This window comes from Narcine bancroftii, chromosome 3 (assembly GCF_036971445.1).
Source record: "Narcine bancroftii isolate sNarBan1 chromosome 3, sNarBan1.hap1, whole genome shotgun sequence".
NCBI lineage: Eukaryota > Metazoa > Chordata > Chondrichthyes > Torpediniformes > Narcinidae > Narcine > Narcine bancroftii.
In genome coordinates, this window is record NC_091471.1 from 334,328,045 (window position 1) to 334,355,549 (window position 27,505).

Below are 27,505 nucleotides of genomic sequence, written 5' to 3' on the forward strand. Positions count from 1 at the left end.
TGGCTGTAACTGAAGTTACTTTGATGGAAGAAACTAAGCCAACCTCGAAGACGGCCTCCGATTCTGGTTCCTCTCCAGCCCCGATCGTCGAAGGCTCTGTGGGTAAACATTCAGGCTCCAGCGCCACCTTCTCAGGGAAGCTGGAGAAGATGGCGCTGGAGCACGGAAGAAAACTACGGAGATGATTGAGTCGGAGTCTGTGGACCTGACTTCGTCTGTGATTGCAGGTCAAACTAGGGCTAAGCAAAAAGCCCGCCTGCAGTTTCAGCCCTTGGCAACTTGAACAGAGGAGGAAGAAGAAGAACCAGGAGTAGAAGAAGCAAGCCTTCTGCCACAATCACAGGGAGAGGAATCAGAAGAAGAAGGAGGAGATCAATATATTCAAGGTAAAATGGGTGCATATTATGTGACCCCAAAACTTACTGATCCACAGATTTTTGATAAAATTTTTGAAAAAATGGACTCAGTCAAAAAATAGATACTAACTTAGCTGAAGTGAAAGCTGATTTTACTACTCAACTATTAGAGAAGAAATGACTGTAATGCAGACAGATATAGCAAAGTGTAATAAAGCTGTTGATAAGATCAAAATTAAAGTTCAAAAATTTGAAGACTTCCAGGAATGTCATATGGCGGTAGAAGAATGTAAAGATTCAGTTAATAAGATAGAAGATTCTTTTACGGAGTGGGAAATTCAAAAGAAAGATTTATTGCAAAAAGTTGATATGTTGGAAAATCAAAGTAGAAGAAATAAAGTGAACATTGTTGGTTTGCCTGAGGACTTTGAGGGCAATAATCCAGTAGGGGATCAAGAAAAATCGAAAGGAGGGACTTTACCTGGAAGACAGCCGACTGAGGTTCATGTTGAAATTGAAGAAATTGAAGAAGCTTATCATACTTGACTGATTGAAATTAAATTTTGATATTCTGCCTGGGGCAGGTGGATTCTCTTTTTTCCGCATCCCTCTTCTGAGGCCTCATGCCACTAGTGGCGAGGGCCACTTCTCGTAATTAAGGGAGTTAGCACTGACCTAATCGGCGCTTTTGGGTTTATTTTTCTTTTAGCTTTGGGGTTCCTTACTTTCTGTCTTTGGAGATGGTATGTTTTGAAAGTTGGCAGTGGAGCTGGGACGACCCAGGGTGGAGAGGAGAATTGAGTATTTTTTAAATTAAAGTATGGTAATGCAAGGTTTGATTTATGTGAAGTTCAATTTGAATGGGCTCGATAATCCAATGAAAAGGAAGAGAGTTTTAGCTCATATTTAAGAAGTTGAAAGTAGATATTGTTTTATTTACAGGAAACTCATTTAATGGAGAAAGAACATCAAAAGATAAAGAGGGAATAGGATGGCCAAGTTATAGCTTTGATTTTTAACTCTAAAGCACGAAGAGTAGCAATTTTAATTAATAAAAATTTTTCATTTAAATTACAATTAATGGTCATTGATCCTCTTGGTAGATTTGTGTGGGTAAATTGTCAAATTTATTCAGAATCTTGGATTTTCATTAATGTGTATGCTCCTAATATAGATGATGAAAAATTTATTTAAGATGCTTTTCTTAATTTGGCACAAGTAAATGGAAATATAATAATTGGTGGAGTCTTTAATTACTGTTTGGACCCAATTTTAGATAAATCTACAAAATCTTTAATGAAAACGAAAACGGCTAAAAGAATATTGACATTAATGGAAGAGTTAAGTTTGGTAGATATTTGGAGGAAATTGAATCTTAAAGAGAGATTATTCATTTTATTCTTATCAGTTTGATTCTTATTCTAGAATAGATTTTTTTTCTTAATTTCAGCTCACTTACAAGGAAGGATTGAGTATGTACAATATAAACCTTGAATTGTATCAGACCATTCAGCATATTGATGTCATATTTAAACTGATAGAATTGAAACAGTTTATAGATGGAGATTTAATTCATCATTATTAAGAAATGTAGAATTTTGTGATTTTTATGAGAAGTCAAATACAGATGTATTAAGATACAAATATGGATTCATTTGATAATAAATTTATTTTATGGGATGCATTAAAAGCTTATTTAAGAGGTCAAATAATGTTATTTGACTAAAATTAAGAAAAATGATCTTAAGGAAGTAGATAAATTAGAGAAGGAAATTGTAATTTTGGAAAATAAATTACAAAAAACCCATCAGAAAAGAAGAGGTTAGAATTAATAAATAAAAAATGTATTATAATTCAATTCAGATAGGATTTATAAATTAATTGATAGAACAAAACAAAAGTATTATAAATTAGGAGAATGAGCACATAAGGTTTTAGCTTGGCAATTGAAAACGGAGCAAGAAACATTAAGGGTTATTAATGCTGTCAAGAATTCAAAAATTATTTATAAATTACAGGATATAAATGATTCTTTTAGAGAGTATTTCACTGTTATATCCATCTCAATCATTGAATAATGAAGAAGAAATTCATGATTTTTTTTTAACAGAAGCTTCATCATCCATCTTTGAATTGCCAAGCATGGAAAGATTTAGATTCTCCATTTACGTTGAAAGAAGATATTAAGGCTTTAAATTTAAAATCTGGTGAAGATGGGTAGAAAGATAGATGAAAATGTTTGGGGAAACTTTTGTAAAGATAGTATGACTAAGGTTATAAATGTAAAAAATAGATTAGTACAATATAATTTTTTACATCAATTGTATTTAACTCCTCAGAAATTAAAGAAATTTGAATTAATTTCTTCAGATTTGTATTTTAGATGTGGACAAGAAATAGGTACATTTTTCATTCGACTTGGACTTGTTCTAAGGTTAAGAATTTTTGGATACAATTTAAATTGTTTCTGGAGCGAGTATTAAAAGTGAGTTTACTGTTTGATCCAATGTTGTTTTTATTAGGGGATATTAAGTCAATTGCTTTAGGACTGAGATTGACTATGTACCAAATTGAATTTTTACGTTGGCTTTGGCTATTTCTAAACAATGTCTGGCTATTACTTGGAAATCTGATTTAGTTTTAGGATTGCAAAGTTGGCATACTGAAATGAAATCCTGTATTCCTTTAGAAAAGATAACATATAATTTAAGGGATAAATATCATTTTTTTTGTAGAAGTATGAAACCCATGTTTAAAAACTTTTGGTATTAAGATTTAATCTCTTGATCTGCTCCAGTGGATGTCTCGGTCCCAATTGTTGTCCTTGGTGATGATCCCCTTCTTTCTTGAGGGTGGGAAGGGGAGAAGGGAGAGTGTTAGTGGGGTGGATGAGGGTGGGGGGGGTTTATTCATTTATATAATGTTTGTATCAATATGTTATACAATTTAAAATTATAAATAAAATATTAAAAAATTAATACTATAATTGTCAAAAACTAAGGGCAGAAGTTGTAATAAAAGCAAAAACGATTGGAGATACTCGCAGGTCGATGGTATCTGTGGAAGGAGAAAATCATAGTTCAGATAGATGACATGAAATGTTAACTCTGAGGGTCTGAGACCTGAAATGTTAATTCTATATCTTCCCACATACTCATCTCCAACATTGTTCTTTTTTTAATATTGGAGATCATCTGGCATATACCGCCTTTAAGAAATAGTATTTTGATTGGACAAAGAACAGTGGTGCTCCTCCAGCTTGTGCTGAGCTTCATTGGCCTAGGTTAGACTAATGTACCTGGTGAACGCTGCAAGGCAATGGCAGACATACCTGTCAAGATTGATTGGAACGTTGGGCAGTTCTGGACTATTGGTTATTGATATGGGTACATTGATTATGTTTTGTCCCTCCTTGCATCTATGGTTCATATGGAGTGCAACACCCCAACTACTATCCTGGAGTCTGGCATCATAGATGGTGGTTTAGTCCTGAATGAAGCAATGGCTGGTCTGATTACTCTCCTCTTTATTTAAACCTAATGTTAATTATCCAAACATTCCATTTAGAATGTTTGAAGATAACATTTTTACACTAATGCCCTAAGTTCTGAGGATATGTCAATGTGCCTAATGGAACGTTTCTTGTGCTTTGTTGACTCTCTGCTTTTTCTCAATTTAGTCTAGCAGTAATCAGTCCCTAACGGAGTTTGAGTTGAAATGGCGCCATTGGCAGGAGGAATGCCAGCGATGCCTGAGAGAGGGAACCTTTGCATCCAATAAGGATCTACTGCTGATCTGCCAGGTAAGGACCACAATGCACAAGTGCTGGAGAAACTCAACAGGTCATGTAGTATCCATAGATGGACAAGGGTAACCATTGTTTCAGGCCTAGTCAGAAAAAACAGGTTGATGCCTGATTAAAAAGGTGGGAGAGGAGGGAGGAGAGATGCTAACAGATAAGAGGTAATAAGTAGATACGGGTGGGAGGATAGAAGAGAAGGAAGCTGAACAGGATTTCAGGATGAGAAAGTCAGGGTGAAGGCTAAGAAGTCTAGCTCGGAGAGGAGAAGGAAGGGAAGGGGATGGGAAGCTGGAGGAAAGGAGACACAGGGATAGGGAGGGGGGGGGGTTAACAGAAATTGGAGGTCGATGTTAATGCTGTCTAGTTGGAGACTGCCAAGATGGAACATGGGTGTTGTTCCTCCAAGTTGCAGGTGGCCATAATTTGGCAGTGCGTGAGGCCATAGACAATCTTATCAGCGTGGCAAAGGTTGGTCACTGGAAAGTCCTTGCTGTTGCAGCAGGTAGAGCGAAGGTGCTCAACCAGACAATCTCCCAGTCGGCGTGCAGATTCCTTGATGTAGAGAAGGCCACAATGGGATCACCAGATGCAGTGAATGACCCCTGCAGATTCACATGAAGGAAGGAATGTTTGGGGCCCCAAGTGGTGGCGAGGGAAAAGCGACAAGAATGGCACTTCTTGCAGTCACATGGGTAGGTACCAAGGGGGAGATTGGTGGGAAGGGATGAGTGAACGTGGCAGACATGGAGGGAGTTGGGTGGGGAAAATGTGTCTAATGGTGGGATTCCATTATAAGTAGCAGAAATTACGGAGGATAATATGATGCGGGGTGGGTGGGGGGGGAGAGGTGAATGGTAGATGAGGACAAGGGAAACCTGTGTGGGTGAGGCAGAGTTAATGGCATTAGAGGGGATGATACTGTTTTCTGAAAAAAGAGGACATCTTGGATGTCCTGGAATGGAAGACATCCTGGGAGCAGATGCAACAGAGATGAAGGAATTGAGAGAATGGAATGGAATCCTTACAGGGGACAGGGATGGGGAGTAGTCAGGGTAACTGTGGGATTTGGTGCATTTATAAGTATCTGTAGATCGTTTGTCTCTCATGTTGGAGTCGGAGAAATTGAGAAAGGGGAGAGTGTTGCCAAAGTAAGGCAGTGTTATGATAGAATCTTACACTGAACTACTGGGCTTCAATCTGAACACTGTATCACTCTCAGTAGAATTAGGAAGGTTGACAGTCCTAGATTTCTCTGGCTGTGAACAAGGGTGTGTTGGTCATGGGATTATGCCATTCTTGCCAAGTCTTTCACCTGCACCCTTCACAGTTATCACAACCACATTTGTAATTCTCTTCCCACGGTCTCCTTTCTTGCTGAAGGTCTCAGGTTTTCAATGTCTACATTTCCCCCACTGCCCAACACTTCCTTCCCCAACCCCAAGAAATTTATCAGTATTCATTACTTGTCATTAGCTTTAATAGGTTGTTTCTTTCACACAGATTCATTATTTTTCTTCTGGTTGTAGAAAATCTTCCTGGATGAATGGTGTTGAGGTGAATAATCAGCTGTGATCCGATGTGAAGCGGAACAGGATTTCAGGATGAGAAAGTCAGGGTGGAAGCTTGATTGCTCTTTAAATGGCTTGGTTCCATGTATATTAACATATACATTTTCAACAGGAGTAACCCAAATTCCTCCTTGAGCTGCTACTTTGACGAAACATTCACAAACTAGATGTAGCCAACCAATCGTTTATAAAGAATAAGAGAGATGCCCCTTTATCCTTCACAAAATCTGCACCCATCGACTAGATTCCACTGTCAAGCAAGCCTCTTTCTCCTTTAGCACTCCCTGATCTAGTCTTCTTTTCCACCTTCTCACAGCAGGTTTCCCTATTTTTTTCACATCTTCCTGTGCACCATCCAAGGACCCAAGTGTCCTACTACATTGTAGAAACCAAACACAAATTCGGGTGATCATTTTGCAGAGCACTCAGTCTGCAGGAGTGACTCAGAAACTCTTGTTGTTGCCACTTTAATTCTCCAGCTGTTTCCCCACTCTGTTCTATCTGTCTGTAGTTTCCTATGCTGTCATAAGAAGATCTTTCGCAAGCTTGAGGGGAAACACCTTATCTTCTGACTGGAGTGAGTCAAAACAAGGTGCAACCTCCACGTCTGTCTCTCTTTTTTCAAAATATATTGAGCATCAAAAGCAACTTTGTTCACATTATACAGATGTACATTGTGCTCCTATTTTCTTTTATTTAACAGAAAAACCAACACACACACACACACACACACACACACACACATAATTGTTCACATACACCCTCAGGTACACACCCAGATCCCAACCACCTTGGCATCTTTGCTGACAATATCATTGACTTGTATTCCGATTGTACTGGTACAACCGTCTCACAGTTGGTCTTTTATTCTGGAAGTATTAATAATTCAAAGATAAAAACGCATAAAGGGTTGCCATTTGTGGAAAACATTTCTGGTGGACCCTCTTAATTTGTATTTGATTCTCTCCAGTTTAATAAAGAAACGGATATCCTTAATCCATTGTGTAATAGAAGGATCCCCTTTGTCTTTCTGGCCAGTTCTGTAGGTTATCCATTTGTTGTATTGTCTCTTCATGAGGAAGGCCATCCTGCTTATCATTCCATGCAGCTCTGCATTTCATAGCTTTTACATTCCTTTGTGCTTTATTTATAGTACCCTGTGTAGTATTTTTTGTTATTACTACACTCATCAATCAATTAGCATAGATATCCCCATGACATCCCTGATCTTGTTCTATCAAATGTATTTCCTTTGTTTCCACCCTCTTTGCAACTTAAAACTAACTTGTTTCCCCTCTTCCCAGTTCTGACAAATGTACTTTGATCTGATACATTAATTTTGTTTCTCACTCCACAGATTCTATGTGTCCTAAGAACTTCCAGCCTTTTCTGCTTCACTTTCATGGTTCCTCCGCTCTCTGGTGTATTGATCTCTTTCGCATCTCCAACCTTCCAGCCATCATCACTCAGTGATCAGATGCCAAATTTTTGTGTGTTTCCGGATCTAGTTACTGTCATTGAGTATTCATGTCAGATCTTTTTCAAAATTAATGAAATGGTTAGGATGGACTTTTGGAAATTGGCTGAGTCATTTGATTCATTGTTATCACATGAATGTAAGCGAATGGGGCTATCTTGGGTAGACAATGAGGGCAGCATGAGCAAGATGGGTGGTAGGGCCTGTTCCTGTGCTGTCGCTGGTGGTCAGTTGTGAGGGTCTCCTTTCCACCTTGGCCTCCCACCGCACCCTGACTGATTCCCTGGCTGACCTTGTGATATTTTCTGTTCCCTCCTCAGATTCTAACAGGTGATGAGGATGCCCTGCTTGAAAAGAAGGATCTCCTGTCCACCTGGTATCACTTCCTGGTTAGTAGGCTGCTGTACACTCACCCATCCATAAAGCCAACGGAAATTTATCAGTACGCTGAGGTGAGCAACCGCATTGCATCTGCCTTGAAGAGTCTTGTGGAATAAGATGATGCAGAACTTCATAGCACGGTTGAGAAATAAATACATGGTAAACTGGTTCATGTCAGGTTAAAATTAAATATTCAGTGTGTCACCTCTTGTTGGATGTTGGGTGAATTTGGTTTCCCACTCTGTTAGCATGGGTGAATCCTTTAAAAAAAGGGGCTAAATTTAAGGTGAGAGTGGAAAGATTTAGAAGGGACCCGAAGGACACCTTCACCCATGGGGAAGTGGGTACATGGAACAAGCTGCCGGAGAAAGTGAGGAGAATTGTTACCGATAACATTGTTTGCTGGACTGTCCTTTGCACACAGCTCTGTATCACTCTTCTGGTTCCGCTTAAATACTGTCTGTTTAAACATTATGCTTCACACAAGAATGAAAAAGAATCAGAATTTATTGTCATGAACAAGTCACGAAATTCGGTGTTTGTGGCAGCATCCTAGTGCAAATGTTCATATAACCACTTTTACAACAATAATTTTTTTTTAAAAATTGCACAAAAAGTAAGGCAGCGTCTTTGGTTCATTGATTATTCAGGAATCTGATGGCAGCTGAGAAGAAGTTGACCTTGTGCCGCTGAGCGCTCCTCTTTAGGCTCCTGTACCTTTTTCCCGATGGTAGCAGAGTAAAGAGGGCCTGGCCTGGGTGGTGGGGGGGGGGGGGGTCTTTGAGGATAGAGGCCGCTTTATGAAGACCCTGCCTCATGTGGATGTCTTTGATGGAACGAAGTCTGGTGCCCGTGATGTTACAGATTGAGTGAACAATCCTCTGGGGTTTTTTTCTTGTCCTGAGAGTTGGTGCCTCTGTACCAGGCAGTTTATGAGAGTCTTCGTTGATAAGCTGAATCTCCTCAAGCACCTCACAAAGTATAGATCCTGCTGAGCCTTCGTGATTGCATTGTGAAAGGTATCACAGTCGAGGGTGGGAAACAGTGAGTGGTTTTGGAGATAGTCAAGACAGAGAGACGTGTTCTGGTTACAAATGAATGAGAAACAGAGTTCAGGAAGAACAAGGTGTGTTTTGGAGAGGTTTCTATTTGTATTCTAAGAAAAATAAAGTAAATTTTGAAGAAACCTGGGTAGGACAGTTTAGAAGGCGAAAGGGAAATAACATTGTGATGGGGAAAGGCTTCTCGATGTGGGGTGATGTGACTGGTGATTCTCCTCTGACTCATTCAGGTCTGCCTGGATCATTTCATTCCTCCTGGGAGCCGACCTGATCCTCTGGACCATATCCTGTTGGCAGCGTTTGAGTTTAATATCCACCAGGTGCTGAAGGACTGCTGGTGAGCACCCGTCCACTTGCATGTACAAAAGAGGTGGCAGATTGCATCTCTTGTGTTTTTTATTTAAAGTGCAGAGAATGTTTTCCCTAATTGTTTCTCTGAAGCCAGGAGAACAGACTAAGTGGTGTTTTTTGGGGAATCAGCCCGACCCCCAAAAGGAAAGGGAGCAGCAGCAAGATAGTTACCCCTGAGTGTTCTGTGCCAACAAGAAGATCTTGACAGACCCATTCTTGGCTTTGCATCACTTTTTGCTCTGTATCCATACCCTCGACTACCTTGTGTTTAATCATCTGTCGGTACCTGCCTTAAAGATTTCAGTGACTCTCTCTCCACATTACAATTCTGAAGAATTGCTACCATTGAATAAATTCCTTCTATCCTGTCTGGAGTGTTTGGTTCCTTGTTGTTAAAGTATCCTGCCTATTCGTAGCTGTTACCATGGGGGTGTGGGGAAATGTCTTTCAGCATTGACCCTGGTCAACCACCCCCTCTTCTGCATTGTGGGTGTCAGCGAGATCATTCTACTAAATTCCTGTGATTATTGGCTCATTCTCTTCATCAATTAGCCCCTCCTCTTCTTCAATCAGCCCCATCATTCTAGAAGCCTCCTCTGCACTTCCTCTTCTGCCAGCACATCCTCTTCTGCCAGCACATCCTTCCTTAAATATTGAGATTAAAACTGGACCTGATATTCCTGTAGCCTCACCAGCACCTGGGAAATTAACATCATCACTTGCCTATTTTTTTCATCCCTAACTTGCAGTAAAGGCACATTTCAGTAACTTTCCTAATTACTGGCTCGACCTGCATTCTAATATTCAGTGTTTCATATTTTTGTCGCTTTCCTACATTCCTGTGCTGTTTGAGTAGAAGCAAGAGGGTTCTTTAAAACCAAAATCTTCAGCCTATCGGAAGGTCTTTGCTGATAATCCAATTCAAATTCCATGTTCTTGTGTGATCACATTTCATAAATCATACAGCATAATGCAAGGACAGGATCATCTGATGCAAATTCCAGGATTTAGATATTTCATCAGGGATAGAGAGGGAGGTGAAAGAGAGGGAGAGTGGCATTACCTCAGTGTAAAAGCTACAGAAAGGGAGGACGTAGTGGAGGGCTTTGTGAGAGGCATTTTGAGGAGGTGACAGAACAAATTGAAGGTAGGGTGGTGGATGTCGTCTATACAGGTATGACTTTGGTAAGGCATTTGAGTTTCCCATGGTAGGCATGGGATCCATTGCGGTGTGGATTAAGAATTGGCTTGCCCACTGTAGGCAGACTATAATTGTAGATGGAACGTTTTCTGCCTGGAGGTTGGTGACTCGTTTTCTGTGGGGATCTTTTCTGTGACACCTGCTTTTTGTGATTTTTATAATGTCTTGAAGACTTGGGCGACACGGTGTAGCGGATAGCGCAATGCCTTTATAGTGCCAGCGATTGGGACCGGGGTTCAAATTTCACGCTGTCTATAAGGAGTTTGTATGTTCTCCCCTTATCTGCGTGGTTTCCACTGGGGGCTCTGGTTTCCTCCCACCTTGTAAAACGTGCCAGGGTTATAGGTTAATTGGACGGCTCAGGTTCATGGGCCAAATGGCCTGTTACTGGGCTGTATACCTAAATTTATAAATTTTTAATTTAAAGGGATGGGTCAGTAAGTCTGCAGATGACAACGGAGATTGTATGTGTTATAGATAGTGCAGAGGATGTTGTGGGTTACAATGGGATTTTGACAGGATGTAGAATTGGGCAGATGAGTGGCAGACAAAGATGAATCTGGAAAAGTAGTGATAAACATTGGATAAATGAACTTGAATCCTGAGAACATGGTTAATGGCAGAATTTCTGGCTGTGTGCAGGGACAAAGGGATCTACTGTATGACTGGTGTCCAAGTTGATAGATCCCTCAAGGTTGCCACACATGTTGATCCCAGTAAATCAAGCCTTGTAATTCAAAGCCTGTCAATCTTGGTAACACCCCATGAATCATCTCTGCACCCTTTCTAGTTTAATCGCATCTTTTCTCTGTCTGGGTAACCAGAATTCCAAGTGTGGTCTCACCAATGTTTTATAATGTAACATGACATCCCTGTTCTTGTACTTGATCTCCTTCCCATTGAAGGCAAGTGTGCCAAATGCTGCCATCACCACCTTGTGGACCTGCGTAGCCCCTTTCAAGGAACTGAACCCCGAAGTCTCTGTTCCACAATACTCTCCAGGTCCCAACCATTTGCTGTTCAAGTCCTGCCCTGGTTTAATCTCCTAAAGGAATTCAACTCAAATAAGAGTTGAGTTATCTGTTTTGAATTCCAACTACCATTTCTTTGTCCACTTGCCTATTTCATCAAGATCCTGTTGTAATTTTCACTCTCCACTATGCCATCAATTTTGGCATCGTACACATGCTAACTAAATTGTCATCTAATCCATTAATATATGTAACAAACAATAATGAACTGATGCAATCCTTTGTTTTCAGTATTCAAAAATCTCTCTGTCATAAATATGATTTTAAAAATCCCCAACACCCTTCGAGAATTCCAAAGTTTTGGAATGCAAAGTTAATCTGAGACTCTGTTCTGCACTTTGGGACAGACTGAAGTTAAATAACACGACTCAACATTGACAAAAATGCTGTAAATACTCAGCAAGCCAAGTAGTATCTCTGGGGAGAGGACTGGAGGTAATATTTTGCATTAGTCGCCCTTCACAAGAACTGAACTAAAGCAAGTTTTGTTCTGCAGAGAAAGGGATGGGGTCACAGGAAAGGAAAGAGCAAACAGGTCGTGTGTGACAGAATGGAGATTGTAAAAGTATGCTTGGAGAAATGTCAGTGGAGGAAATCTCTGAAACTTAGACCTCCTGGTAAAGGGTGAGATGATTTTTTTTAAAAACAAGGCCAGAAACGTGGGACATGGCCGATGATTTGAAAGTGATGTTTTGATGCTGGAGACTGATGTGCCAGATTAGAAGATAAGATACACTTCCTTGAACTTTGAAGCAGAGTGGAAATTAATTAAAGCGACAACATTACAAAGCTCAGTCCCTGCGGATGGAACAGGGGTGTTCCACAAAACAGCCACCTGATCACCATCCAGTGGGCTACATCGAGGTAGTATGTGTTAAGCTGAATTCACAAGCAATTGTGCCATGCTGCACATCAACCCAAACAGCAGGAATGCTTGTCTCTACCTCAGTGCTGCCTGACATTGACAGCGGCCTCAGTGCTGCCTAAAGTTTCTTATACATGTGGTTAGCTGGCCAGCATCCCACATCAGAGCCCCTGTCGACTTGAATTTGCCCAAAGCTTTGCTGCCCCCTCTCTGCTCGGGGCCTGGTATTTGCCCCTGACCTGACTGTGTTTCCATGTGTAATTCCCTCCCTGTTGTTCCCTTCCTGATCTCCACCATTTACAAATCTCTAGTTGTACTTCTATTGCTGCCAGAGTGCTGGGCTCTCTAAAAATATCCCCTTTGAAAGACCTCTCCCTTATGTAAGTTTGGTGTCAAATGTTTAATCATGCTTCTGTGAAGCATATTGACCTGTTAACGTTGATAAAAATGTTGAACCATCTACATTGTATTTCCTTTGAACTTCCTTCCTCTCTGCCCCAGTCAGGAATTTCCTCTTGCGACTTTGCTTTCGCGCTTCCCCTGGTTGAAGTGCTGAACTAACTCATTGTGCGTTGGCAGAGTTGACGAGAATACATTAATCACTTGAGTTCAGTTTCTCTTTTGTAATATTTCCCGCTTGATTAAAAATATTGCAGAGACTGACTGAGGCTACCTCAGTGCCGCTAATTGTACCCTTTGTGGTTTTCCCTGTTTTGATGAAACTTGCATGTATTCGGTTTGTACTAGTGTTTACGGAAGCTGATGTGTTTGTATGTTTCTCATTTCAGCTTCATCCTGAACAACTGGTGGTTTGTCGCACATCTGACCGACCTATTAGATCATTGCAACCTCCTGCAGTCCCATAACCTTCAGTAAGTGTGGGGGGTGGGGCGGGGGGGGGGTGGGTGGGTGAGGTTAACATTCTGTGTTGAGGGACCATTTATGCATCGTAGTATCTCTATCCTGTGCTGGCCTGTTGCTCATGGAATTCTCGCAATTCTAGCACAAGGCAGCTAATCAGATCACAGTGTTTCAGCTATTCCTTCCAGCCTCACATTGGTTTGTAGCCTTCATTCTGGTTACTCAGATGGATGAGGATTTGTGTTCCCACTGTCCTTTCAGGCAGAGTTCTGGCATTACCATGCTTCAGGTAGGGAACAATTCTCATCTAATGTTAGTCAAAACTGGAGTCAGTGGCATCTTTGTTTCTTTGACAATGTAGTGTGTGGCTGTGCCAAAGACTCAGACAAAGCAGCAGTTGGCATTCTGAGCTATTAACAACTCGGTGAGATTTGATGTGATGGGTGAATGTTGGGTGTGGTCATTATTCTTACATTAGACCTTTCTTGTTGCAGTTTTGGTTTAAACCTTCGTGAATTCCTCATTCTAGAATATGCCTCTGGACTTTTCTGTCACAACAGGTGGGTCACGGTTGGGTTAACTTCATGTTGCATTGATGACACTGGTGTGCTGTTTATCTATGAAAGGTGTATGCTTTCTGTTGTGTGACATCTTCCTTTGGGTGATTTTAGCCTGTGGCAGTTGGCAGTGGACTACTTTGACCACTGTCCGGAGTTCGGCCGCGTGTACCTCGAGCTGCACATTGAACGCGTACCTCTCGACACGGAGCGCAAGGCACTGAAAGTGCTCAGAATATGTGAGCAGCGGCAGATGTCTGAACAAGGTGATGTCTGTCTTGGGGCTGAATTTTGGGGGTAGAAGTTGAGCCTGCATTCATCTGTGAGACAGTAGTGGGGAAACTGGATCCCTTGTGAGCGTGGGAGATAATGATACAGGCAGTTGGAACACCTTCACATTTTGAGTTTGCATAACCTTTGTCAGGCTACACTTGTTTTTTGTGTATGTTGCAGGATGAATTCCCTCCTTCTGTTGCTTTTGCCGCATCCCTGCTGTGCCTGCAGAGTTCCTTCTCCCCACTTCATCTCCTGGTCAGTTTATGTTGGTGCCACATGCCTTCTCATGTCCGCTGGGTACCTTTATCCAACAAACTGTAGCAGACAGAACTCTAGTAGGATCTGCTGGGGAATGTTAACCACTGATTTTCAAGGCTAGTAAAGGTGATGGAGGAACTCAGCAGGTTACGCAGCATCCATGGAAAGCAATAGCCCTTCTTCCTTGACTTCCAATGCTAATGATGTTCCCTTACAAAATGCTCCTCTCCCGAACCAAACTTGCCTCTCATTTTTCCCTGTACTGCAACTACATAGCGCTCGATTATCCCATCCCTGGACCCACACTGTCTCATCCCACTTTATTTCCTTCTTTCCATCCTCCTGTCTTCTGCGTACAATCTCCCCTGGGCTGATCCTTGCCTGGGCTTTGACTTCAGCCTGTGCTGCCTCTCATGTGGCAATTGTATGGATCTTCCTGCAGTGAGAAGCATCTGTAAAATCATGGCCATGAAAGCAATGCGCAACAACAGGCTGGGATCAGCGCTGTCCTGGAGCGTCCGAGCGAAAGACTCCTTCTTTGCGACTCTCATCTCTGACAGGTCTGTGAACATCAGAGGTGCCACATTCACACCCCCTGCATCAGGTGGTTGACCCTGTTGGAAGTATCCACAGTCTCAGATTCCCCAGGCAGCAACTGCTGGCAGATTTGGGCAATGGAAAGCATCACAGAACACCTTTTAGACCCATGAGGTGCCAAATACCCATAGTTAGCCTACTAGGGGGATGTCCAGTGAGGCTATATGGGTGGAGCTTCGAAATAAGAAGGGGATGATACTGTGAGATTGTATTTTTGGACCTTGATAGTCATGGGAAGTGGAGGATTAAATATATAGGGAGATTGCAGACAGTCCCTGGTATTGACTGGGACTCCCACAGTACAGAAGGCTTGAATGGGTCAGTTCATATTAAAGGTGCCTGGGATAATTTTTTCAAACAATATGTGGAGGACACTGGACCTCCTCTCTTGGGAAATGCCAGTCAAGTGACTAGCTTGTCAGTAGGAGAGCACTTTGGGGCCATTCTGCTAGTTGTACATTGATGTATATTTTTGGTGTGTTGAAGTGGCTGTAATGTGCTACCATTTCCTACACACCTGCTCTACTTCCATTCTCCTTTCAGACTGGGCTATGGGCTGACATGCATGAATCCATTTCTCCCCGGTTCCTCAGAGACAGGGTAGCTTGATGGCTATAAATTTGCTTTACTCTCTGTAAAATATCTGGTGTATTTGTAGGTTACTCGAGGATTATTCGATCAAAGGAAGCTTTTCTGACTTCGACTTGATCAGCAACCTGGGCTCATCGATGTTGTTGAGTGACCGTCTCACCTTCCTGGGTAGGCAGACGCACCTCTCATTTGCTCACATTTTCTTCCATCTTAGAGCAGAATGTGCCTCTCAGTAAATTAGACTTTCTTACTCCAGAGTAACATCGCTATGGTTACAATATGAGGCGGGGGGGGGGGGGGATTCCTTTTAGATGTGTACGTTGGCTGATTAGCAGGAAGCAGGGAGTTGGAATAGAGGGATCATATTCTGGTTGGCTGCCAGTTGCTGGTGATGTTCCACAGGGGTTGGTGTTGGGGCCAGTTCTGTGTTATATATTAATGATTTAGATTATTGGAATGAATGGCTTTGTGGCCAAGTTTACAGATAATACGAAGGTAGGTGGAGGAGCAGGTAGTGTTGAGGAAATGGGGAGGCTACAGAAGGACTAAGACAAATGAAATACAATGTGAGGAAGTGTACATCATGCACTTTGGTAGAAAAAGTAAATGGGCAGATTATTTTCTAAATGGGCATAAAATTGAAAATACCTAGATGCAAAGGGACCTCGGAGTCCTTGTGGAGGATCGCCTAAATGTAGACTTACATGTTGAATCAGTTGTGAAAAAAGCAAATGCAATGCTGGCATTCATTTCAAGAGAAATAGACCAGGGATGTCAAGTTAAGGCTTTATACTCCGTGAGACCTCACGGAGTATTGCGAGCAGTTTTGGGCTCCTCATTTAAGAAAGGATGTACTAATGTTGGAGAGTGTTCAGAGGAGGTTCACAAAGATAATTCTGGGAATGAAAGGGATATCATATGAGGAGTGTTTGATAGCTCTTGGCCTGTACTCATTGGAATTTAGGAGAATGGGGGGGAAATCTCATTGAAACATTTTGAAGATTAAATGGCATGGACAGAGTAGATGTAGAAAGGTTGTTCGCCATGCTGGGAGAGTGTAGCACTGTACAAGAGAGCACAACTTCAGGATTGAAGGGTGTCCGCTTCGAACAAATGCAGAGGAATTTCTTCAGCCAGAGGGTGGTAAATCTGTGAAATTTGATGCCACAGGCAGTTGTAATGGCCAGATCATTGGGTGTATTTAAGACGGAGATTGATAGATTCTTGATTAGTTGGGACATCAAAGGTTATGGGAAGAAGGCCGGGCAGTGGGGCTGAGTGGTGAAATGGTTCAGCTCAGGGTTAAATGGTGGGGCAGACTTGATGGGCTAAATTGCTTATTTCTGCTGCTATGTCTTATGGAGTATTTGGCAGGTCAGGGAGACAGGTATCTCATTTAATTTCCAAAGAACCTGGGAAAGAATGATCATTGCATGGTGGAATTTCAGTCTCAATTTGAATGTGAGAAACTTAGTTTTGAAACCAGTGAACTGGTTAAGTTAAATGAAAGTGGTTGCAATGGGACTAGAAGGGAACTGGCAAAAGTGGACTGGGAAAATAGAGTAAAGGACAAGAAGGTAGATCAGCAATGGCAGAAATTTAAGAAGGGAAATCTTACCAAAGGTGTATTTATATGTGGAAGATGGATTCTATAAGAATAATGTATCTGGGGTTAACTGAGGACGTTAAGGATAGTGTTAAACTGAAAGAAAATACATAGCTTTATGGAGGTTACAAGCAGTCCCTGGTGTACACAAAACTTCTGTTTCTGAGAACTGTCCATAAACCATTTTTGTTGAACCTCCTCTTTCTAATTCACACTTTGTTTTCTCTCAGTACTCTGCAGCAACTAATATTGTATCGATTAAACTTCACACAAATCCTCTTAATAATCCTTTGTAAGGTTAACAAAGTATTCATGGGAGAATTCTGCATAAAGATGGATTTTCATTAATCGGGTGTTCTGTAATCTGAGGAACTTCTCTATTCGTAGAACTGAGAGTGGGGATTTTTTTTAGAAACTAACAAAAGATGGCAAAGTACAGAAGATGAAGTCTGGCACCTCTAGGTTTAAGGACGGTTTTTTTCAACAACTATCAGCCCTTTGAACTTCCCTGTATTTCCCCAACCATAAACTGTTCTGGGACCACCAAACTGCACCAACTGCATTGGTGAATATTTAATTTCTCTTTTTCTGACTCATGGTTGTGGTAATGGATGATAATGGAGTTGGTTCCTCTTATGTGGCTGTGGCAAGAAGAATTTTGCAGCTTTTGTACATTGTACTTGTGTGTATGACAACAAGGGACTCCGTTACAAGATAAAGAGTATGAGAGTGAACTGGCAAAATATATCCAGGGCCCTCCATAATGTTCAGGACAAAGACACTTTTTTTTCCCTTTTTTTTGCCCCTGTGCTCCAGTTTTAAATTTGTAATTAAAAAATTCACTTGTGATTAAAGTGTGCACTCCATGGTTTGACCATATATAAATCCAACTTGCCAAGGATATTTCAAGGCCCCTCCCTGATTCCTGTTGAGCTGTGATCTCATTGAATGGTGGAGCAATTATCGATGGACCAACTGGTTTAATAGCTTGAATTTTCTGAGCTGCTTGACTGAGATTTGAAAAATGACGACTGATGAAGTTGTTGAACTCAACCTCAGATGGCTTTTTAGAAGGTTAGCATAGGGGACACTTTGTGAGAAGGGTGGAGATGTAGTATTAAAACCAGGAGGAGCCTTTTAAAGTGAGGGCAGAGTGATCTTGCCTTTCTAGAGTATTTTGGAATGCATTTTAAAGTTTAACCAAGGGTAGGAGCTAGATTTTGCTGGGAGGGACTTGAAGAGTTCAGTATTTGTCAGTCTAAATGGCCTGTTCCCATATTTTGTTATTGACAGGGAAATACTGTGAGTTTCACAAGCTGTACGGAGAGATGCAATTTGCCGAGGCTGCCAAGCTGCTGCTCCTGCTAATGACTGCCCGCATTGCTCCTCGCAGCTTTTGGATGACGCTACTCCTGGATGCACTTCCCCTCATGGAGCAGAAGGAGGTTGGTGACTGCATGATTGAGCATTAGTGACTCCGTATCTCCGGATGGATCAGTGCAGATCATGAACCGGAATCCCCTCCATCTTGCACATTTCCACTTCTGGATGGATACAAGGCTGGCTTTTGTGGGAGGGTTATTTTGCCTGCACTCATTGCCCCCCCCCCCCTACTATTGGCAGTCCAGTAGGAGGGGCTGGGTGCAACTGCAGTGCATTCGGTGCAGTTTTAGTCCTACCTGAATCAGCAGAAGATGTTCTGGTGGAACTTGCACCATCGGTGGGAGAAAAGTCACAGGCAATGTTCCAGCCTGGAAACCTTCATCCGGGGTGGTGGGGGGGGGGTGTATAATGAGAACAGGATGGAGAAGTTGGATGTGAGCCAGTAGAGGATTGGTGAACCAGGGAGGGTAAAAGGATTATGGGCAACCAGTTGATTAGTAGGTGCCAGATAAAGGGGGAGAGAAAGAGAGGAGGAAATAAGGGGTCAGTGGATGATGGAGGGGTGTGATGAGTGATCAGTAGAGAAGCAGATGGAGTGGGGGGGGGGTTGGGGTGAAAAGAATCCTGTTGGGGAAGGGTGGACAGATGGAACCAGAGGGATGGGGATGAGAATGGTCAGAAAGGGAACAAAAATGGCATGGAGAGGGAGATGGGGAAGAATGGAGGTAGTTTGAACTTGGTACCTGAATTTAGAAAATTCTCTGCTCACACCATTGGGCTGCAGACTGCCCAGACAGAACATGTTCCTCTAGTTTATGTTGGCCCTCACTCTGTTACTGAAGGCCCAGGTCAGTGTGGAACTGGCAGCAACTGGGAGTTCAGGATGGTTATTGCAGACAGAGTGTAGATGCCCTTCACCACAGTCACCAAGCCTGCGTTAGTCTCTCTGATGTAGAAGAGACCACATCAGGGGCACTGAGTACAATCGGTGGGGTTGGGGGAGGTGCAGGTGAATCGTGGCCTTCACATAGAAGGTAGTGAGGGAGGAGGTGTAGGGACGTATTGCACCTCCTCCAGTTGCAGGGGTGAAGACTGGGGTGGTGGGGGGTGAAATTATGGAGGGATGAGTGGACAAGTCCCAGGGCGAGCAATCTCTGCAAGAGGTAGAAAGAGGTAGATGTGGCAGGTGTGAGATCAAGTTGCAGCTCAAGTAAGTGTTAGAGGATGGTGTTGAATGAGAAGGCTGGTGGGGTGAAAGATGAGGACAAGGAACTCTATCCCTGTTCTTTTTGGGGTGAGGGGGAGTAAGAATGGAACTCCACAGAGACCATGGGAATGCAGGAGATGGCTCTATTGACCACAGAAGTGAGAAAGTCATCAATTCCATCTCATTCCCCATCCCACTCTGCTTCCATCCTCTTCCCCCAACCCTTCGGTCCCATCTGTTCTTCACCTTTCCAGCACTGGATACCTTCCCCATCCCCCACTACTTCTCCCTGTATGATTTTTTTTCTTTTGCCTGGCACCTGCCCATCAATTCCCCCTGGAATCCCTGGTTAAACTGCATTCTTGACTTGAAGATTCTGCCCCGAAATGTCGTCTGTTCCTTTTCTCCTACTGGTGCTCCTTGATTCACTGAGTTCCTCCCAGCAGCTGGTTTGTTGCTCCAGAATTCAGCACTTACAGGTCTCCTGCCTTCACAGTAGCTCTGGCCTATTTTAACTGAGTTGATGGAACAGTACAAGAACTCCTAACCCACATTGAATTATGTTTCTGGGCTATTCTTAAGATGTATGTAAATCCCACATTCCACCTGTAATATTCTTCACGTAGGTGTTGAATGAAGAGAATTAATAAGCCAATGTAAAAAGCAGCACGCCCCGATTTATTTGTCCTTGCTTGATATAATAGGCTCCAAGAATTGTTGAATCCTATGCTGTCAAAGCAGAATCCTGGCTTGAAAGCAAGGGCTTTGCAATATGTGATTTGAGCATCCTTTTGACAGCATGGCTTTTTTTTCCTGGGCAGGTTATTTTCTCCATGGAACAGACCTATGAGCTCATGCATTGCCTGGAGGATGTGACAGCAGATGAGATGGAGAGGAGGAAAGAATTGCAAGCAGTGGGGGTAAGTGTCTCTGTTGCCATGCGTGCTGTGGAAGGACAAGGGAGAAGTTCCTGGTGAAGATAAAGGAGCAGAATGAGGTCATTCAACCTTTCAAACAGGGTCTGTCAGAATTGGCCTGTGATCTCTTTGATAGAACTCCCTATTGCTCAACACTGCTAACAGTAATCCTGCAACTTTGTTTCATGAAATGCATTTTGTTTCTCTGGGCTGTAACCTGGAAATCTTATCTGCAGTTGATGCCCCAGTGCATGCACAAGGTGTTGGCAGAAAGTTCAGACGCTCTTGAACACTTTGCATTCCCCACTGACCATTTTCTAACTTGAGGCGCTTGGAACTTCCCACTACCTGAAGGAATGGGCCCTTGTCCAGAATGTGATGCTGGATTGTGCATGGTAGATATTGGCCTATCACTTTATAGCAAACGGCAGCCCTCCCTCTGATCTTGGTTCAGCAGTGCCAAAACAAGACCTTGACAGAGAGCCCTGGATAAGCAAGCTTTTAGGTTAACCCTGCCCTCTTGTTTGTTCTAGGCTGATGATGATGTGGAGATCACAAAACTGGGCCTCCTCCGCTTGGCTTTCACTCGCAATCTGGCAAAAGCCATTGTCCATGAGGGAACCTGTCGAGGCTCTTGAAACTGGCCTGAGCGGCGTTGCTGGAGTGGGTTCAGCCTGCTAATCATGTAATAACATTTTCCTCCTTTTGAATTCTGTGCAAAAATTACATATTAAAATGTTTTTGTTATATGGAAAGTAGTGATGGTTTTTACCCGTGACACCAATTCCCTGTGTCTCAGTCTGTGATGGAAATATCCCTTCCGCACCCAGGATCAGCTGATGCTGCTGTTCACGCTTTACCTCTGCCTGTAGTTCAGCAGCACCAATCACTCATTCACCACAGCAAAGGACCTACTTACTTTGGGTCTGTTAACTAAACTGTGGCATCCTGTCCCACTTGCTAAGATCTGAGGTATGAATTGAAGTCTGCAGATGCTGTGACTGTGGTAAAAAACAGAAATGCTGAAGGAACTGCAGCGTCCGTAGAAGGTAAAGATATATAACTGACATTTCCGGCCTGAGTTCTTCGAGTAAAAAGCAGCAGGCACCTGAATTAAAAGACTGGGGAGAAGGGAAGAAAGGGCAGGGGGAAGCACAGTCCAACAGGGAAAAAAAAAGCTGTTAATTGGATATGGACAGGAGAGAGAAAAGGTGACAATTGATTGGGTGGGGTGGGAGTGTAGACCTAGGCTGGGGGAAAGTAGACAAAAGCTGCTTTCAGGTGGCCAGAATAAAATACACGAATGCGGCTGTTGGGAGGCCACCTGAAAGTGGAAAACCCTGACCCGAGGAGTACTTACTTACCCAACCCTCCTCGAGTAGGTGTATTCTCCGCTTCAGAGTACTCCCCCTAGGCACCTGAAAGCGGGTGGGACTACGACCACAGCCGACAGGAGCCGGCATTTGCTCCGCGGCACCTCTCCCCGCTGCAAATCTTTCAGGTGCCAGAACAGCACCTTCAGCGCTGCCACTTGAATGTCGCTTCACACACACCCGCAGCCGGCTCCGGAACCGCATTCCCCCAGCTATTCCATCTGAAAGCAGTTAATGAGAAAAGGGAGAGAGAGCTAGAGAAAAAGAGACATAGGGAAAGAAAGGGGGAAGGGGAGGTAGGGGTGGGCCAGCAGAAACCAAAGAACCAGATGTTAATGTCATCCAGCTGGAGGGTGCCCAAACGGAATACGGAAGTTCCTCCAAACTGTGGGTGGCCCCAGTCCGGTAGGATGTGACCATGCACACACAGCCGGCTGGAGCTCTGACAGCGTATGTGACCATGCACACACAGCCAGCTGGGGCTCTGACTGGGGCTTTACTATTTATACTAATTAATTTTTTACAAACAATCTTTCCTGGCCACTCCTTTCCATCTCCAATCCAACATGTTCTGAATTTTATATAATCAACAACCATTGACTGGAAGAAAAATTCCAGATATCAGACAGATGAGGAATTTATCTTGCCCAATAATGACAGCTTAGAATTTTAAAATAACACAAATTTTGAATACAAACTGTTGGATGCAAAAGGACAATTTCAAGAATGAAATGTTGAACAATAAATACATAATATAAAGCAGCAACAACACGTGACAGCACAGGAAGGGGTGAGTGTCTTCCCCCCGAGCACTGCAACCCAGCGCACATTGTCACAGCATTCAGAAAAGGGCAGACTGAACTAGTTTGCTGTAGAACAAAATATTCCATCTTTAAGTTGATGGAACTTCAGCACAAATGCTTTGCACAATCTACCAAGAGCTTAGCAGTGCAAAGGTGCAGGGGAATGGATCAGTGATATGGACAGTATCCTATCCACAGCTTGGAGTCTGATGACCTGGGTAGGCTGGAACAGGGGGGCAGTAGCACACCCCTCTGTTTCGTTTCTGACTCTCACCATGCCGCAGGGGGAGAATAAATAAAGCCATTTGTCACTGAGGTTCGGACTCAGTTGAGAATATTTTGCAATCTGCGCTGGATGAAAATGTAGGTACTTGAGTGAAGCTCATGGGTCACTGGAAAGGAGATCATGGGACATGTTTTCCAATCTTCACCTGCAGAGGGACCATCTCAGTACGCGCGATGTGAACAAGTGCAGGTTTCAGAATTTGCCAGTGCCTTGTTCAATCCCAAGCCCACAATCAGCATCACAGCCCCCAGTTACTTCTGCTTTATTCATATTCCTGTTCTTTCCCGCTAACTCCCACAGTCTTCAGAGCTTCACAAAAATGTGGAGGAGATCAGATCTGCTCACCTTTTGATGAGACACTTTACAATTTTAAATATGACCCCCACCACCTTATGGACAGTCCTATCTCATCAGAACTATCTCTTGTCTCTCATTGTCCCATCATTTTTTGCATCCCAGTGTAGACCTGCCTTGGTCTTTCCTTCCTACCTTGACACTTATCCTTGCAATATTAAAATGACCAAGTGAATGGTCATCAACCTGAAAGTTCATCAAAACAAAATGCTGGCAATACTCAGCAGGTCAAGTAGCTACTGCGAAGAGAAAGAGAGAGAATAACTTTTCCTGTTATTTTATTTCAAGCATCTCCACTAATTTACTTTCGGATCTGGAAGTTAACTATGTTTTACTCTATGCAAATAGGTACCTGACCTGCTGAGCATATTCACATTTTACATCCCTGTGGTGCTGGTCGTCGTCTTGGGCCTCATCCACAGCACACATGAAAAGTAGTCACAGCACAAGTCTGGTCCCTCCAACTTTTGGTGCTAGGATCTTGGAATTTCAAGTGCAAAATGCTCAGCAGCAGCAGGAATCTTGAGCATTCAGAGTATTCTTGTTAGCAACCTAGTTGAGTTCAGCAAACTCATCCACACCTAGGGATCAGATTTAGTGTGGAGTCCAGCCGAACAATTACCGATTGATGCAGAGTGGATCTGCAGGAGTGTTGAGGACGGAGTGAACGTTGAATTGCTTTGCATGTGGACATTGTGTAGCCTCCATTGCATGACAGAATAACAAAGACAGGAACAAGTCGAGCTCTGCAGAAGACACCACATCTTGAAATGTGCTCCTTCATCCTTCTCTGAAACTTCAAATAAATCCGACGACACGGGGATGCAGTGGATGGCCTGGTATTCAAATTTATCACTGTGATGGGGAACAAAGGCTGTGATGATCAGAGATTCCCCCACTTCTCCACTGGGGGAAATTGGTCCACTTCAGCAAGCTCCGAGTAGTTCTGCTGTCCCATTGCAAACGTCAGCTTGTACCTCAGCCGCACCTTCTCCTACAGACAAATACACAATAGGAGGCAGAGAGAAGTCCAGCCTGACAATGCCCAGGTTCATTTTAAAGAGGAACACACTGCTGGATTAATCCTGCTGCCATAGGCCAGTGAGAAAAGTAAGGAGGAGTAATTTATGGCTTAAAGCCTGATGCGAGTGGCCGGGGGGTGGGGGGGGGCGGGGTTGTTGGCGCTTCAGATTTTGGGCACCAAATGTTTAGGACCATGAGGTGGCACCTATTCTAATGAGACAGATGGTATCTCAAGAGAATGCTCTTGTGCGAGATTCCCTAATGTGGTTAAGAAGGGTAAATTGACCAGTGATGATTACATGGACACGTAGGAGGGATAAGGAGTGAGACTGGTGGATATCACCAGACCATATTGAATTAGAAAAAATTTGAGGACGAGAAAGGTGGTTTGAGGCTGTATGCGTTTCATGGCACAGTGTACTGAATACAAGTAACAGGAATGCCGTATCACAAATGGCACTCAGGAAAGGAGAAAGGGGTAAGAGGCAATAATGAGCAAGGAAGAAGACGGAGGGAGGGGGGCAAGCCCTGAGTTTAGCAAAAAGGAAGTGCTCTCACTTCAAGGTGGTGTTCTGCTGGTGAGTAATGCAAATGTAATTTATGGGAAATTACATCAAAGCACTAGACTGTCATTGCATTTGGCAATTAACATTCAAATAATGGGAAGGAATTTCAGAAATATGATTAGAACAACTTCCTTGAAATACGCCCTAGGCCTAATGAGGAAGGAACCATTGCTGTGTGGACCAGGCATCAGTAGGAGCTGAGTGCCTGACATCTAACACAAACTTTTATAACTTCAAAACGATGAGAAAAGATCAGGGTAAACAGAACCAAATATTGAGAGGAGAACAGTGAAGCGACAGTCAGTGGATGGTTCACTGGCAGGCAGGGCACATCTCCACAGGGGCAAAATAAGGGCAGCCAAGGCCAGGGTGAGGAAGATAACAAAACAGAATGGGCGTGTGAACACACTGTGAATGCTGAAGGGAGAAAAGGGGTGGGGAACTGAAAACAAGACTGACAATGAGAGAAGTGAATAGCAGTGCACATAATAAGGTTCCACTGGTACGTAAATAATAAGGGATGGGATAAAATCTGAGTGCCGAGAGTTAGGGAGCACAAGGGGAACAATGAGTGTTTATTGAAAATAAGGAAAGTAGCAAAATGTTAACAGAGGTTTGGAGAGAGGCAATGGATGAGGATGAGAAGGATGGCTGGAAGCTTAGCTTGCTTAGAGGGGCCAGGTCTCCTGGCCTAGATGATTTACATCTCAGCTTGTCCAGGGAAGAGATTGGAAATGGTTGTATAATCTTCCTTCACCAAAGGGCCTGGAAAGTGGCAAGTCTTCAAGAAAGTGTAAGGTCAATACTGGGGACAACAGGCTGGTCAGTTCAACAAATCAATACTTGTGGAAAAACATTAGTAGACAATTGGAGAGATTTAAGCCAACGTGAATTTGTAAAAGGCAGTTTGCATTTGATGAAACCTCGGAACTGTTTGAGAAGGTTGATGAAGGGAATCAATCGATGTTATAAAGTGTCGGTGTAATGTCACATCAGAAGCTGATGAAAATGCTGGGGCTGATGGAGCTCTCTCTCTCAAGAGAGGATGCATGGGGTTGATGGAACGAGTAACCTCTTGTGCTGTAATGGTGAACATACACACGGCAAACGCTGATGAGAAGCCAGGACCTACCTTCCAAGGGTTTGCCAGCAGCATGACCTGGGTGATGGCAGCTGGAGGCAGGACAGGGTTGAATGGAGCCAGCTCAGACCCAGATGGAGGCTGCAACTTAACCTTCATTGTCTGAGGACAAACAGATACAGTCAGGTCTGCAGTCACACTGCTGGAGAAAATGTGGGAGCTATAATGGAGGTGAGGTGGTGGCAAAGGAGGAAGGTGAGAGAGAGAAAAAAATGAAGTAGATGATCAAGGACTGTTAGGTGGAGAGGATTCAGCAGATTAATCTGGGGTTCATTCGGTGTTGGGGGGGGATCCTCCAATGGAGGGAGTCCGCTTAGGAGGAAGGAAGGTGGAGGGGACCCCCCTTCAGGTAGATGAAGCTCCTGGAGGTGTCCTGGGGTTCCTACCTTGGGAACAGCGGCCTGTAGGAGGATGTTGGTGATGGGCAAGGGTGAGGTATTGATCATGGAAATGACCACGACCAACACATCCATCCTGGTGGGAGGGCAGTCCTTCGCAAAGTGCAGCAGGATCCTGAAGCCATTCCTGTCGTAGGCTGTCACTGGGAGAACACTACCTGCAGAGCACAACACACAGTCATTGGATGATGGAGCACAGAAGAGCCTGGCCACCTGTGCTCTTTCCTGGTGATCACAACCCCATGTGCCCCATGCAGTCCATACTTACAAATTCATTCTCTTTATCTGCACTGGTGCATCAGAACATTACTGCCCTTCAGCCCACGATGTTGTGACAACCTACATAAACCTCCACATCAATCTAATTTTTCGTTTCCTCACACCCGTAACCCTCTATTTTTCCCTCATAGTTATTGGTATATCTTACATCCCTGTGTGGCTGCAGCAACTAAGAACCTCTATACATCTGGACATTGTACTCAGGTGGATGCCATGGTTTTTTTAAATTTTTTTTATTTTTCACACTATAAACCATATTGACCAAGATACATACAGACATTTTTCTTCTTAAATATATAGTGTCGTTTTCTCCCCCTTTTTCCCCCCTCCCTTCCCTCCCTCCCTCACCCCCTTCCCCATTTATTTGAAGTTGAATCTATAAGATACATTAAACCTGTTAAACAATGTTGTCACTTAATAAAATAAACAAGAAATTTTACTGAGTCAGTTCTTTTCGTTATCTTCTCCTTCTGTCATTTTAGGTGGTGGAAGTCCATGGTAGGATTTCACTATTGTGTTTCATGTATGGCTCCCATATTTGTTCGAATATTGTAATGTTATTTCTTAAATTATATGTTATTTTTTTCTAATGGAATACATTTATTTATTTCTATATACTATTGTTGTATTCTCAAGTTGTCTTCTAATTTCCAGGTTGACATAATACATTTTTTTGCTACAGCTAGGGCTATCATAACAAATCTTTTTTGTGCTCCATCCAAATCAAGTCCAAATTCTTTATTTCTTATATTACTTAGGAGGAAGATCTCTGGGTTTTTTGGTATATTGCTTTTTGTGATTTTATTTAATATCTTGTTTAGATCTTCCCAAAATTTTTCCACTTTCTCACATGTCCAAATTGCATGAATTGTTGTTCCCGTTTCCTTTTTACAGCGAAAACATCTGTCTGATACAGTTGGGTCCCATTTATTTAAC

General features: G+C 43.0%; 2 protein-coding genes across 6 annotated transcripts in view; one reads left to right on the plus strand and one right to left on the minus strand.

The window, feature by feature from the left end:
* The window catches only part of nup85 (nucleoporin 85), an 88,864-nt gene extending 67,763 nt beyond the window's left edge, over positions 1–21,101 (plus strand). For 3 of the 4 annotated variants that reach the window (XM_069929377.1, XM_069929374.1, XM_069929373.1), the window contains exons 9-19: positions 4,036–4,158; positions 7,524–7,655; positions 8,876–8,982; positions 12,882–12,965; positions 13,449–13,514; positions 13,626–13,777; positions 14,488–14,605; positions 15,301–15,401; positions 18,133–18,284; positions 20,251–20,349; positions 20,880–21,101. In XM_069929377.1, coding sequence (XP_069785478.1) covers positions 4,036–4,158; positions 7,524–7,655; positions 8,876–8,982; positions 12,882–12,965; positions 13,449–13,514; positions 13,626–13,777; positions 14,488–14,605; positions 15,301–15,401; positions 18,133–18,284; positions 20,251–20,349; positions 20,880–20,984 — 1,239 coding nt within the window. In that variant the 3' untranslated portion in view covers positions 20,985–21,101. The remainder of the gene's footprint in view (positions 1–4,035; positions 4,159–7,523; positions 7,656–8,875; positions 8,983–12,881; positions 12,966–13,448; positions 13,515–13,625; positions 13,778–14,487; positions 14,606–15,300; positions 15,402–18,132; positions 18,285–20,250; positions 20,350–20,879) is intronic. The other variant, XM_069929375.1, reaches the window with a different exon arrangement.
* Positions 21,102–22,340: 1,239 nt separating this feature from the next.
* The window catches only part of gga3b (golgi associated, gamma adaptin ear containing, ARF binding protein 3b), a 63,607-nt gene continuing 58,442 nt past the window's right edge, over positions 22,341–27,505 (minus strand). For both annotated transcript variants that reach the window (XM_069929372.1, XM_069929371.1), the window contains 3 exons: positions 26,279–26,448; positions 25,884–25,994; positions 22,341–24,156 (listed from right to left, as the gene is read on the minus strand). In XM_069929372.1, coding sequence (XP_069785473.1) covers positions 24,046–24,156; positions 25,884–25,994; positions 26,279–26,448 — 392 coding nt within the window. In that variant the 3' untranslated portion in view covers positions 22,341–24,045. The remainder of the gene's footprint in view (positions 24,157–25,883; positions 25,995–26,278; positions 26,449–27,505) is intronic.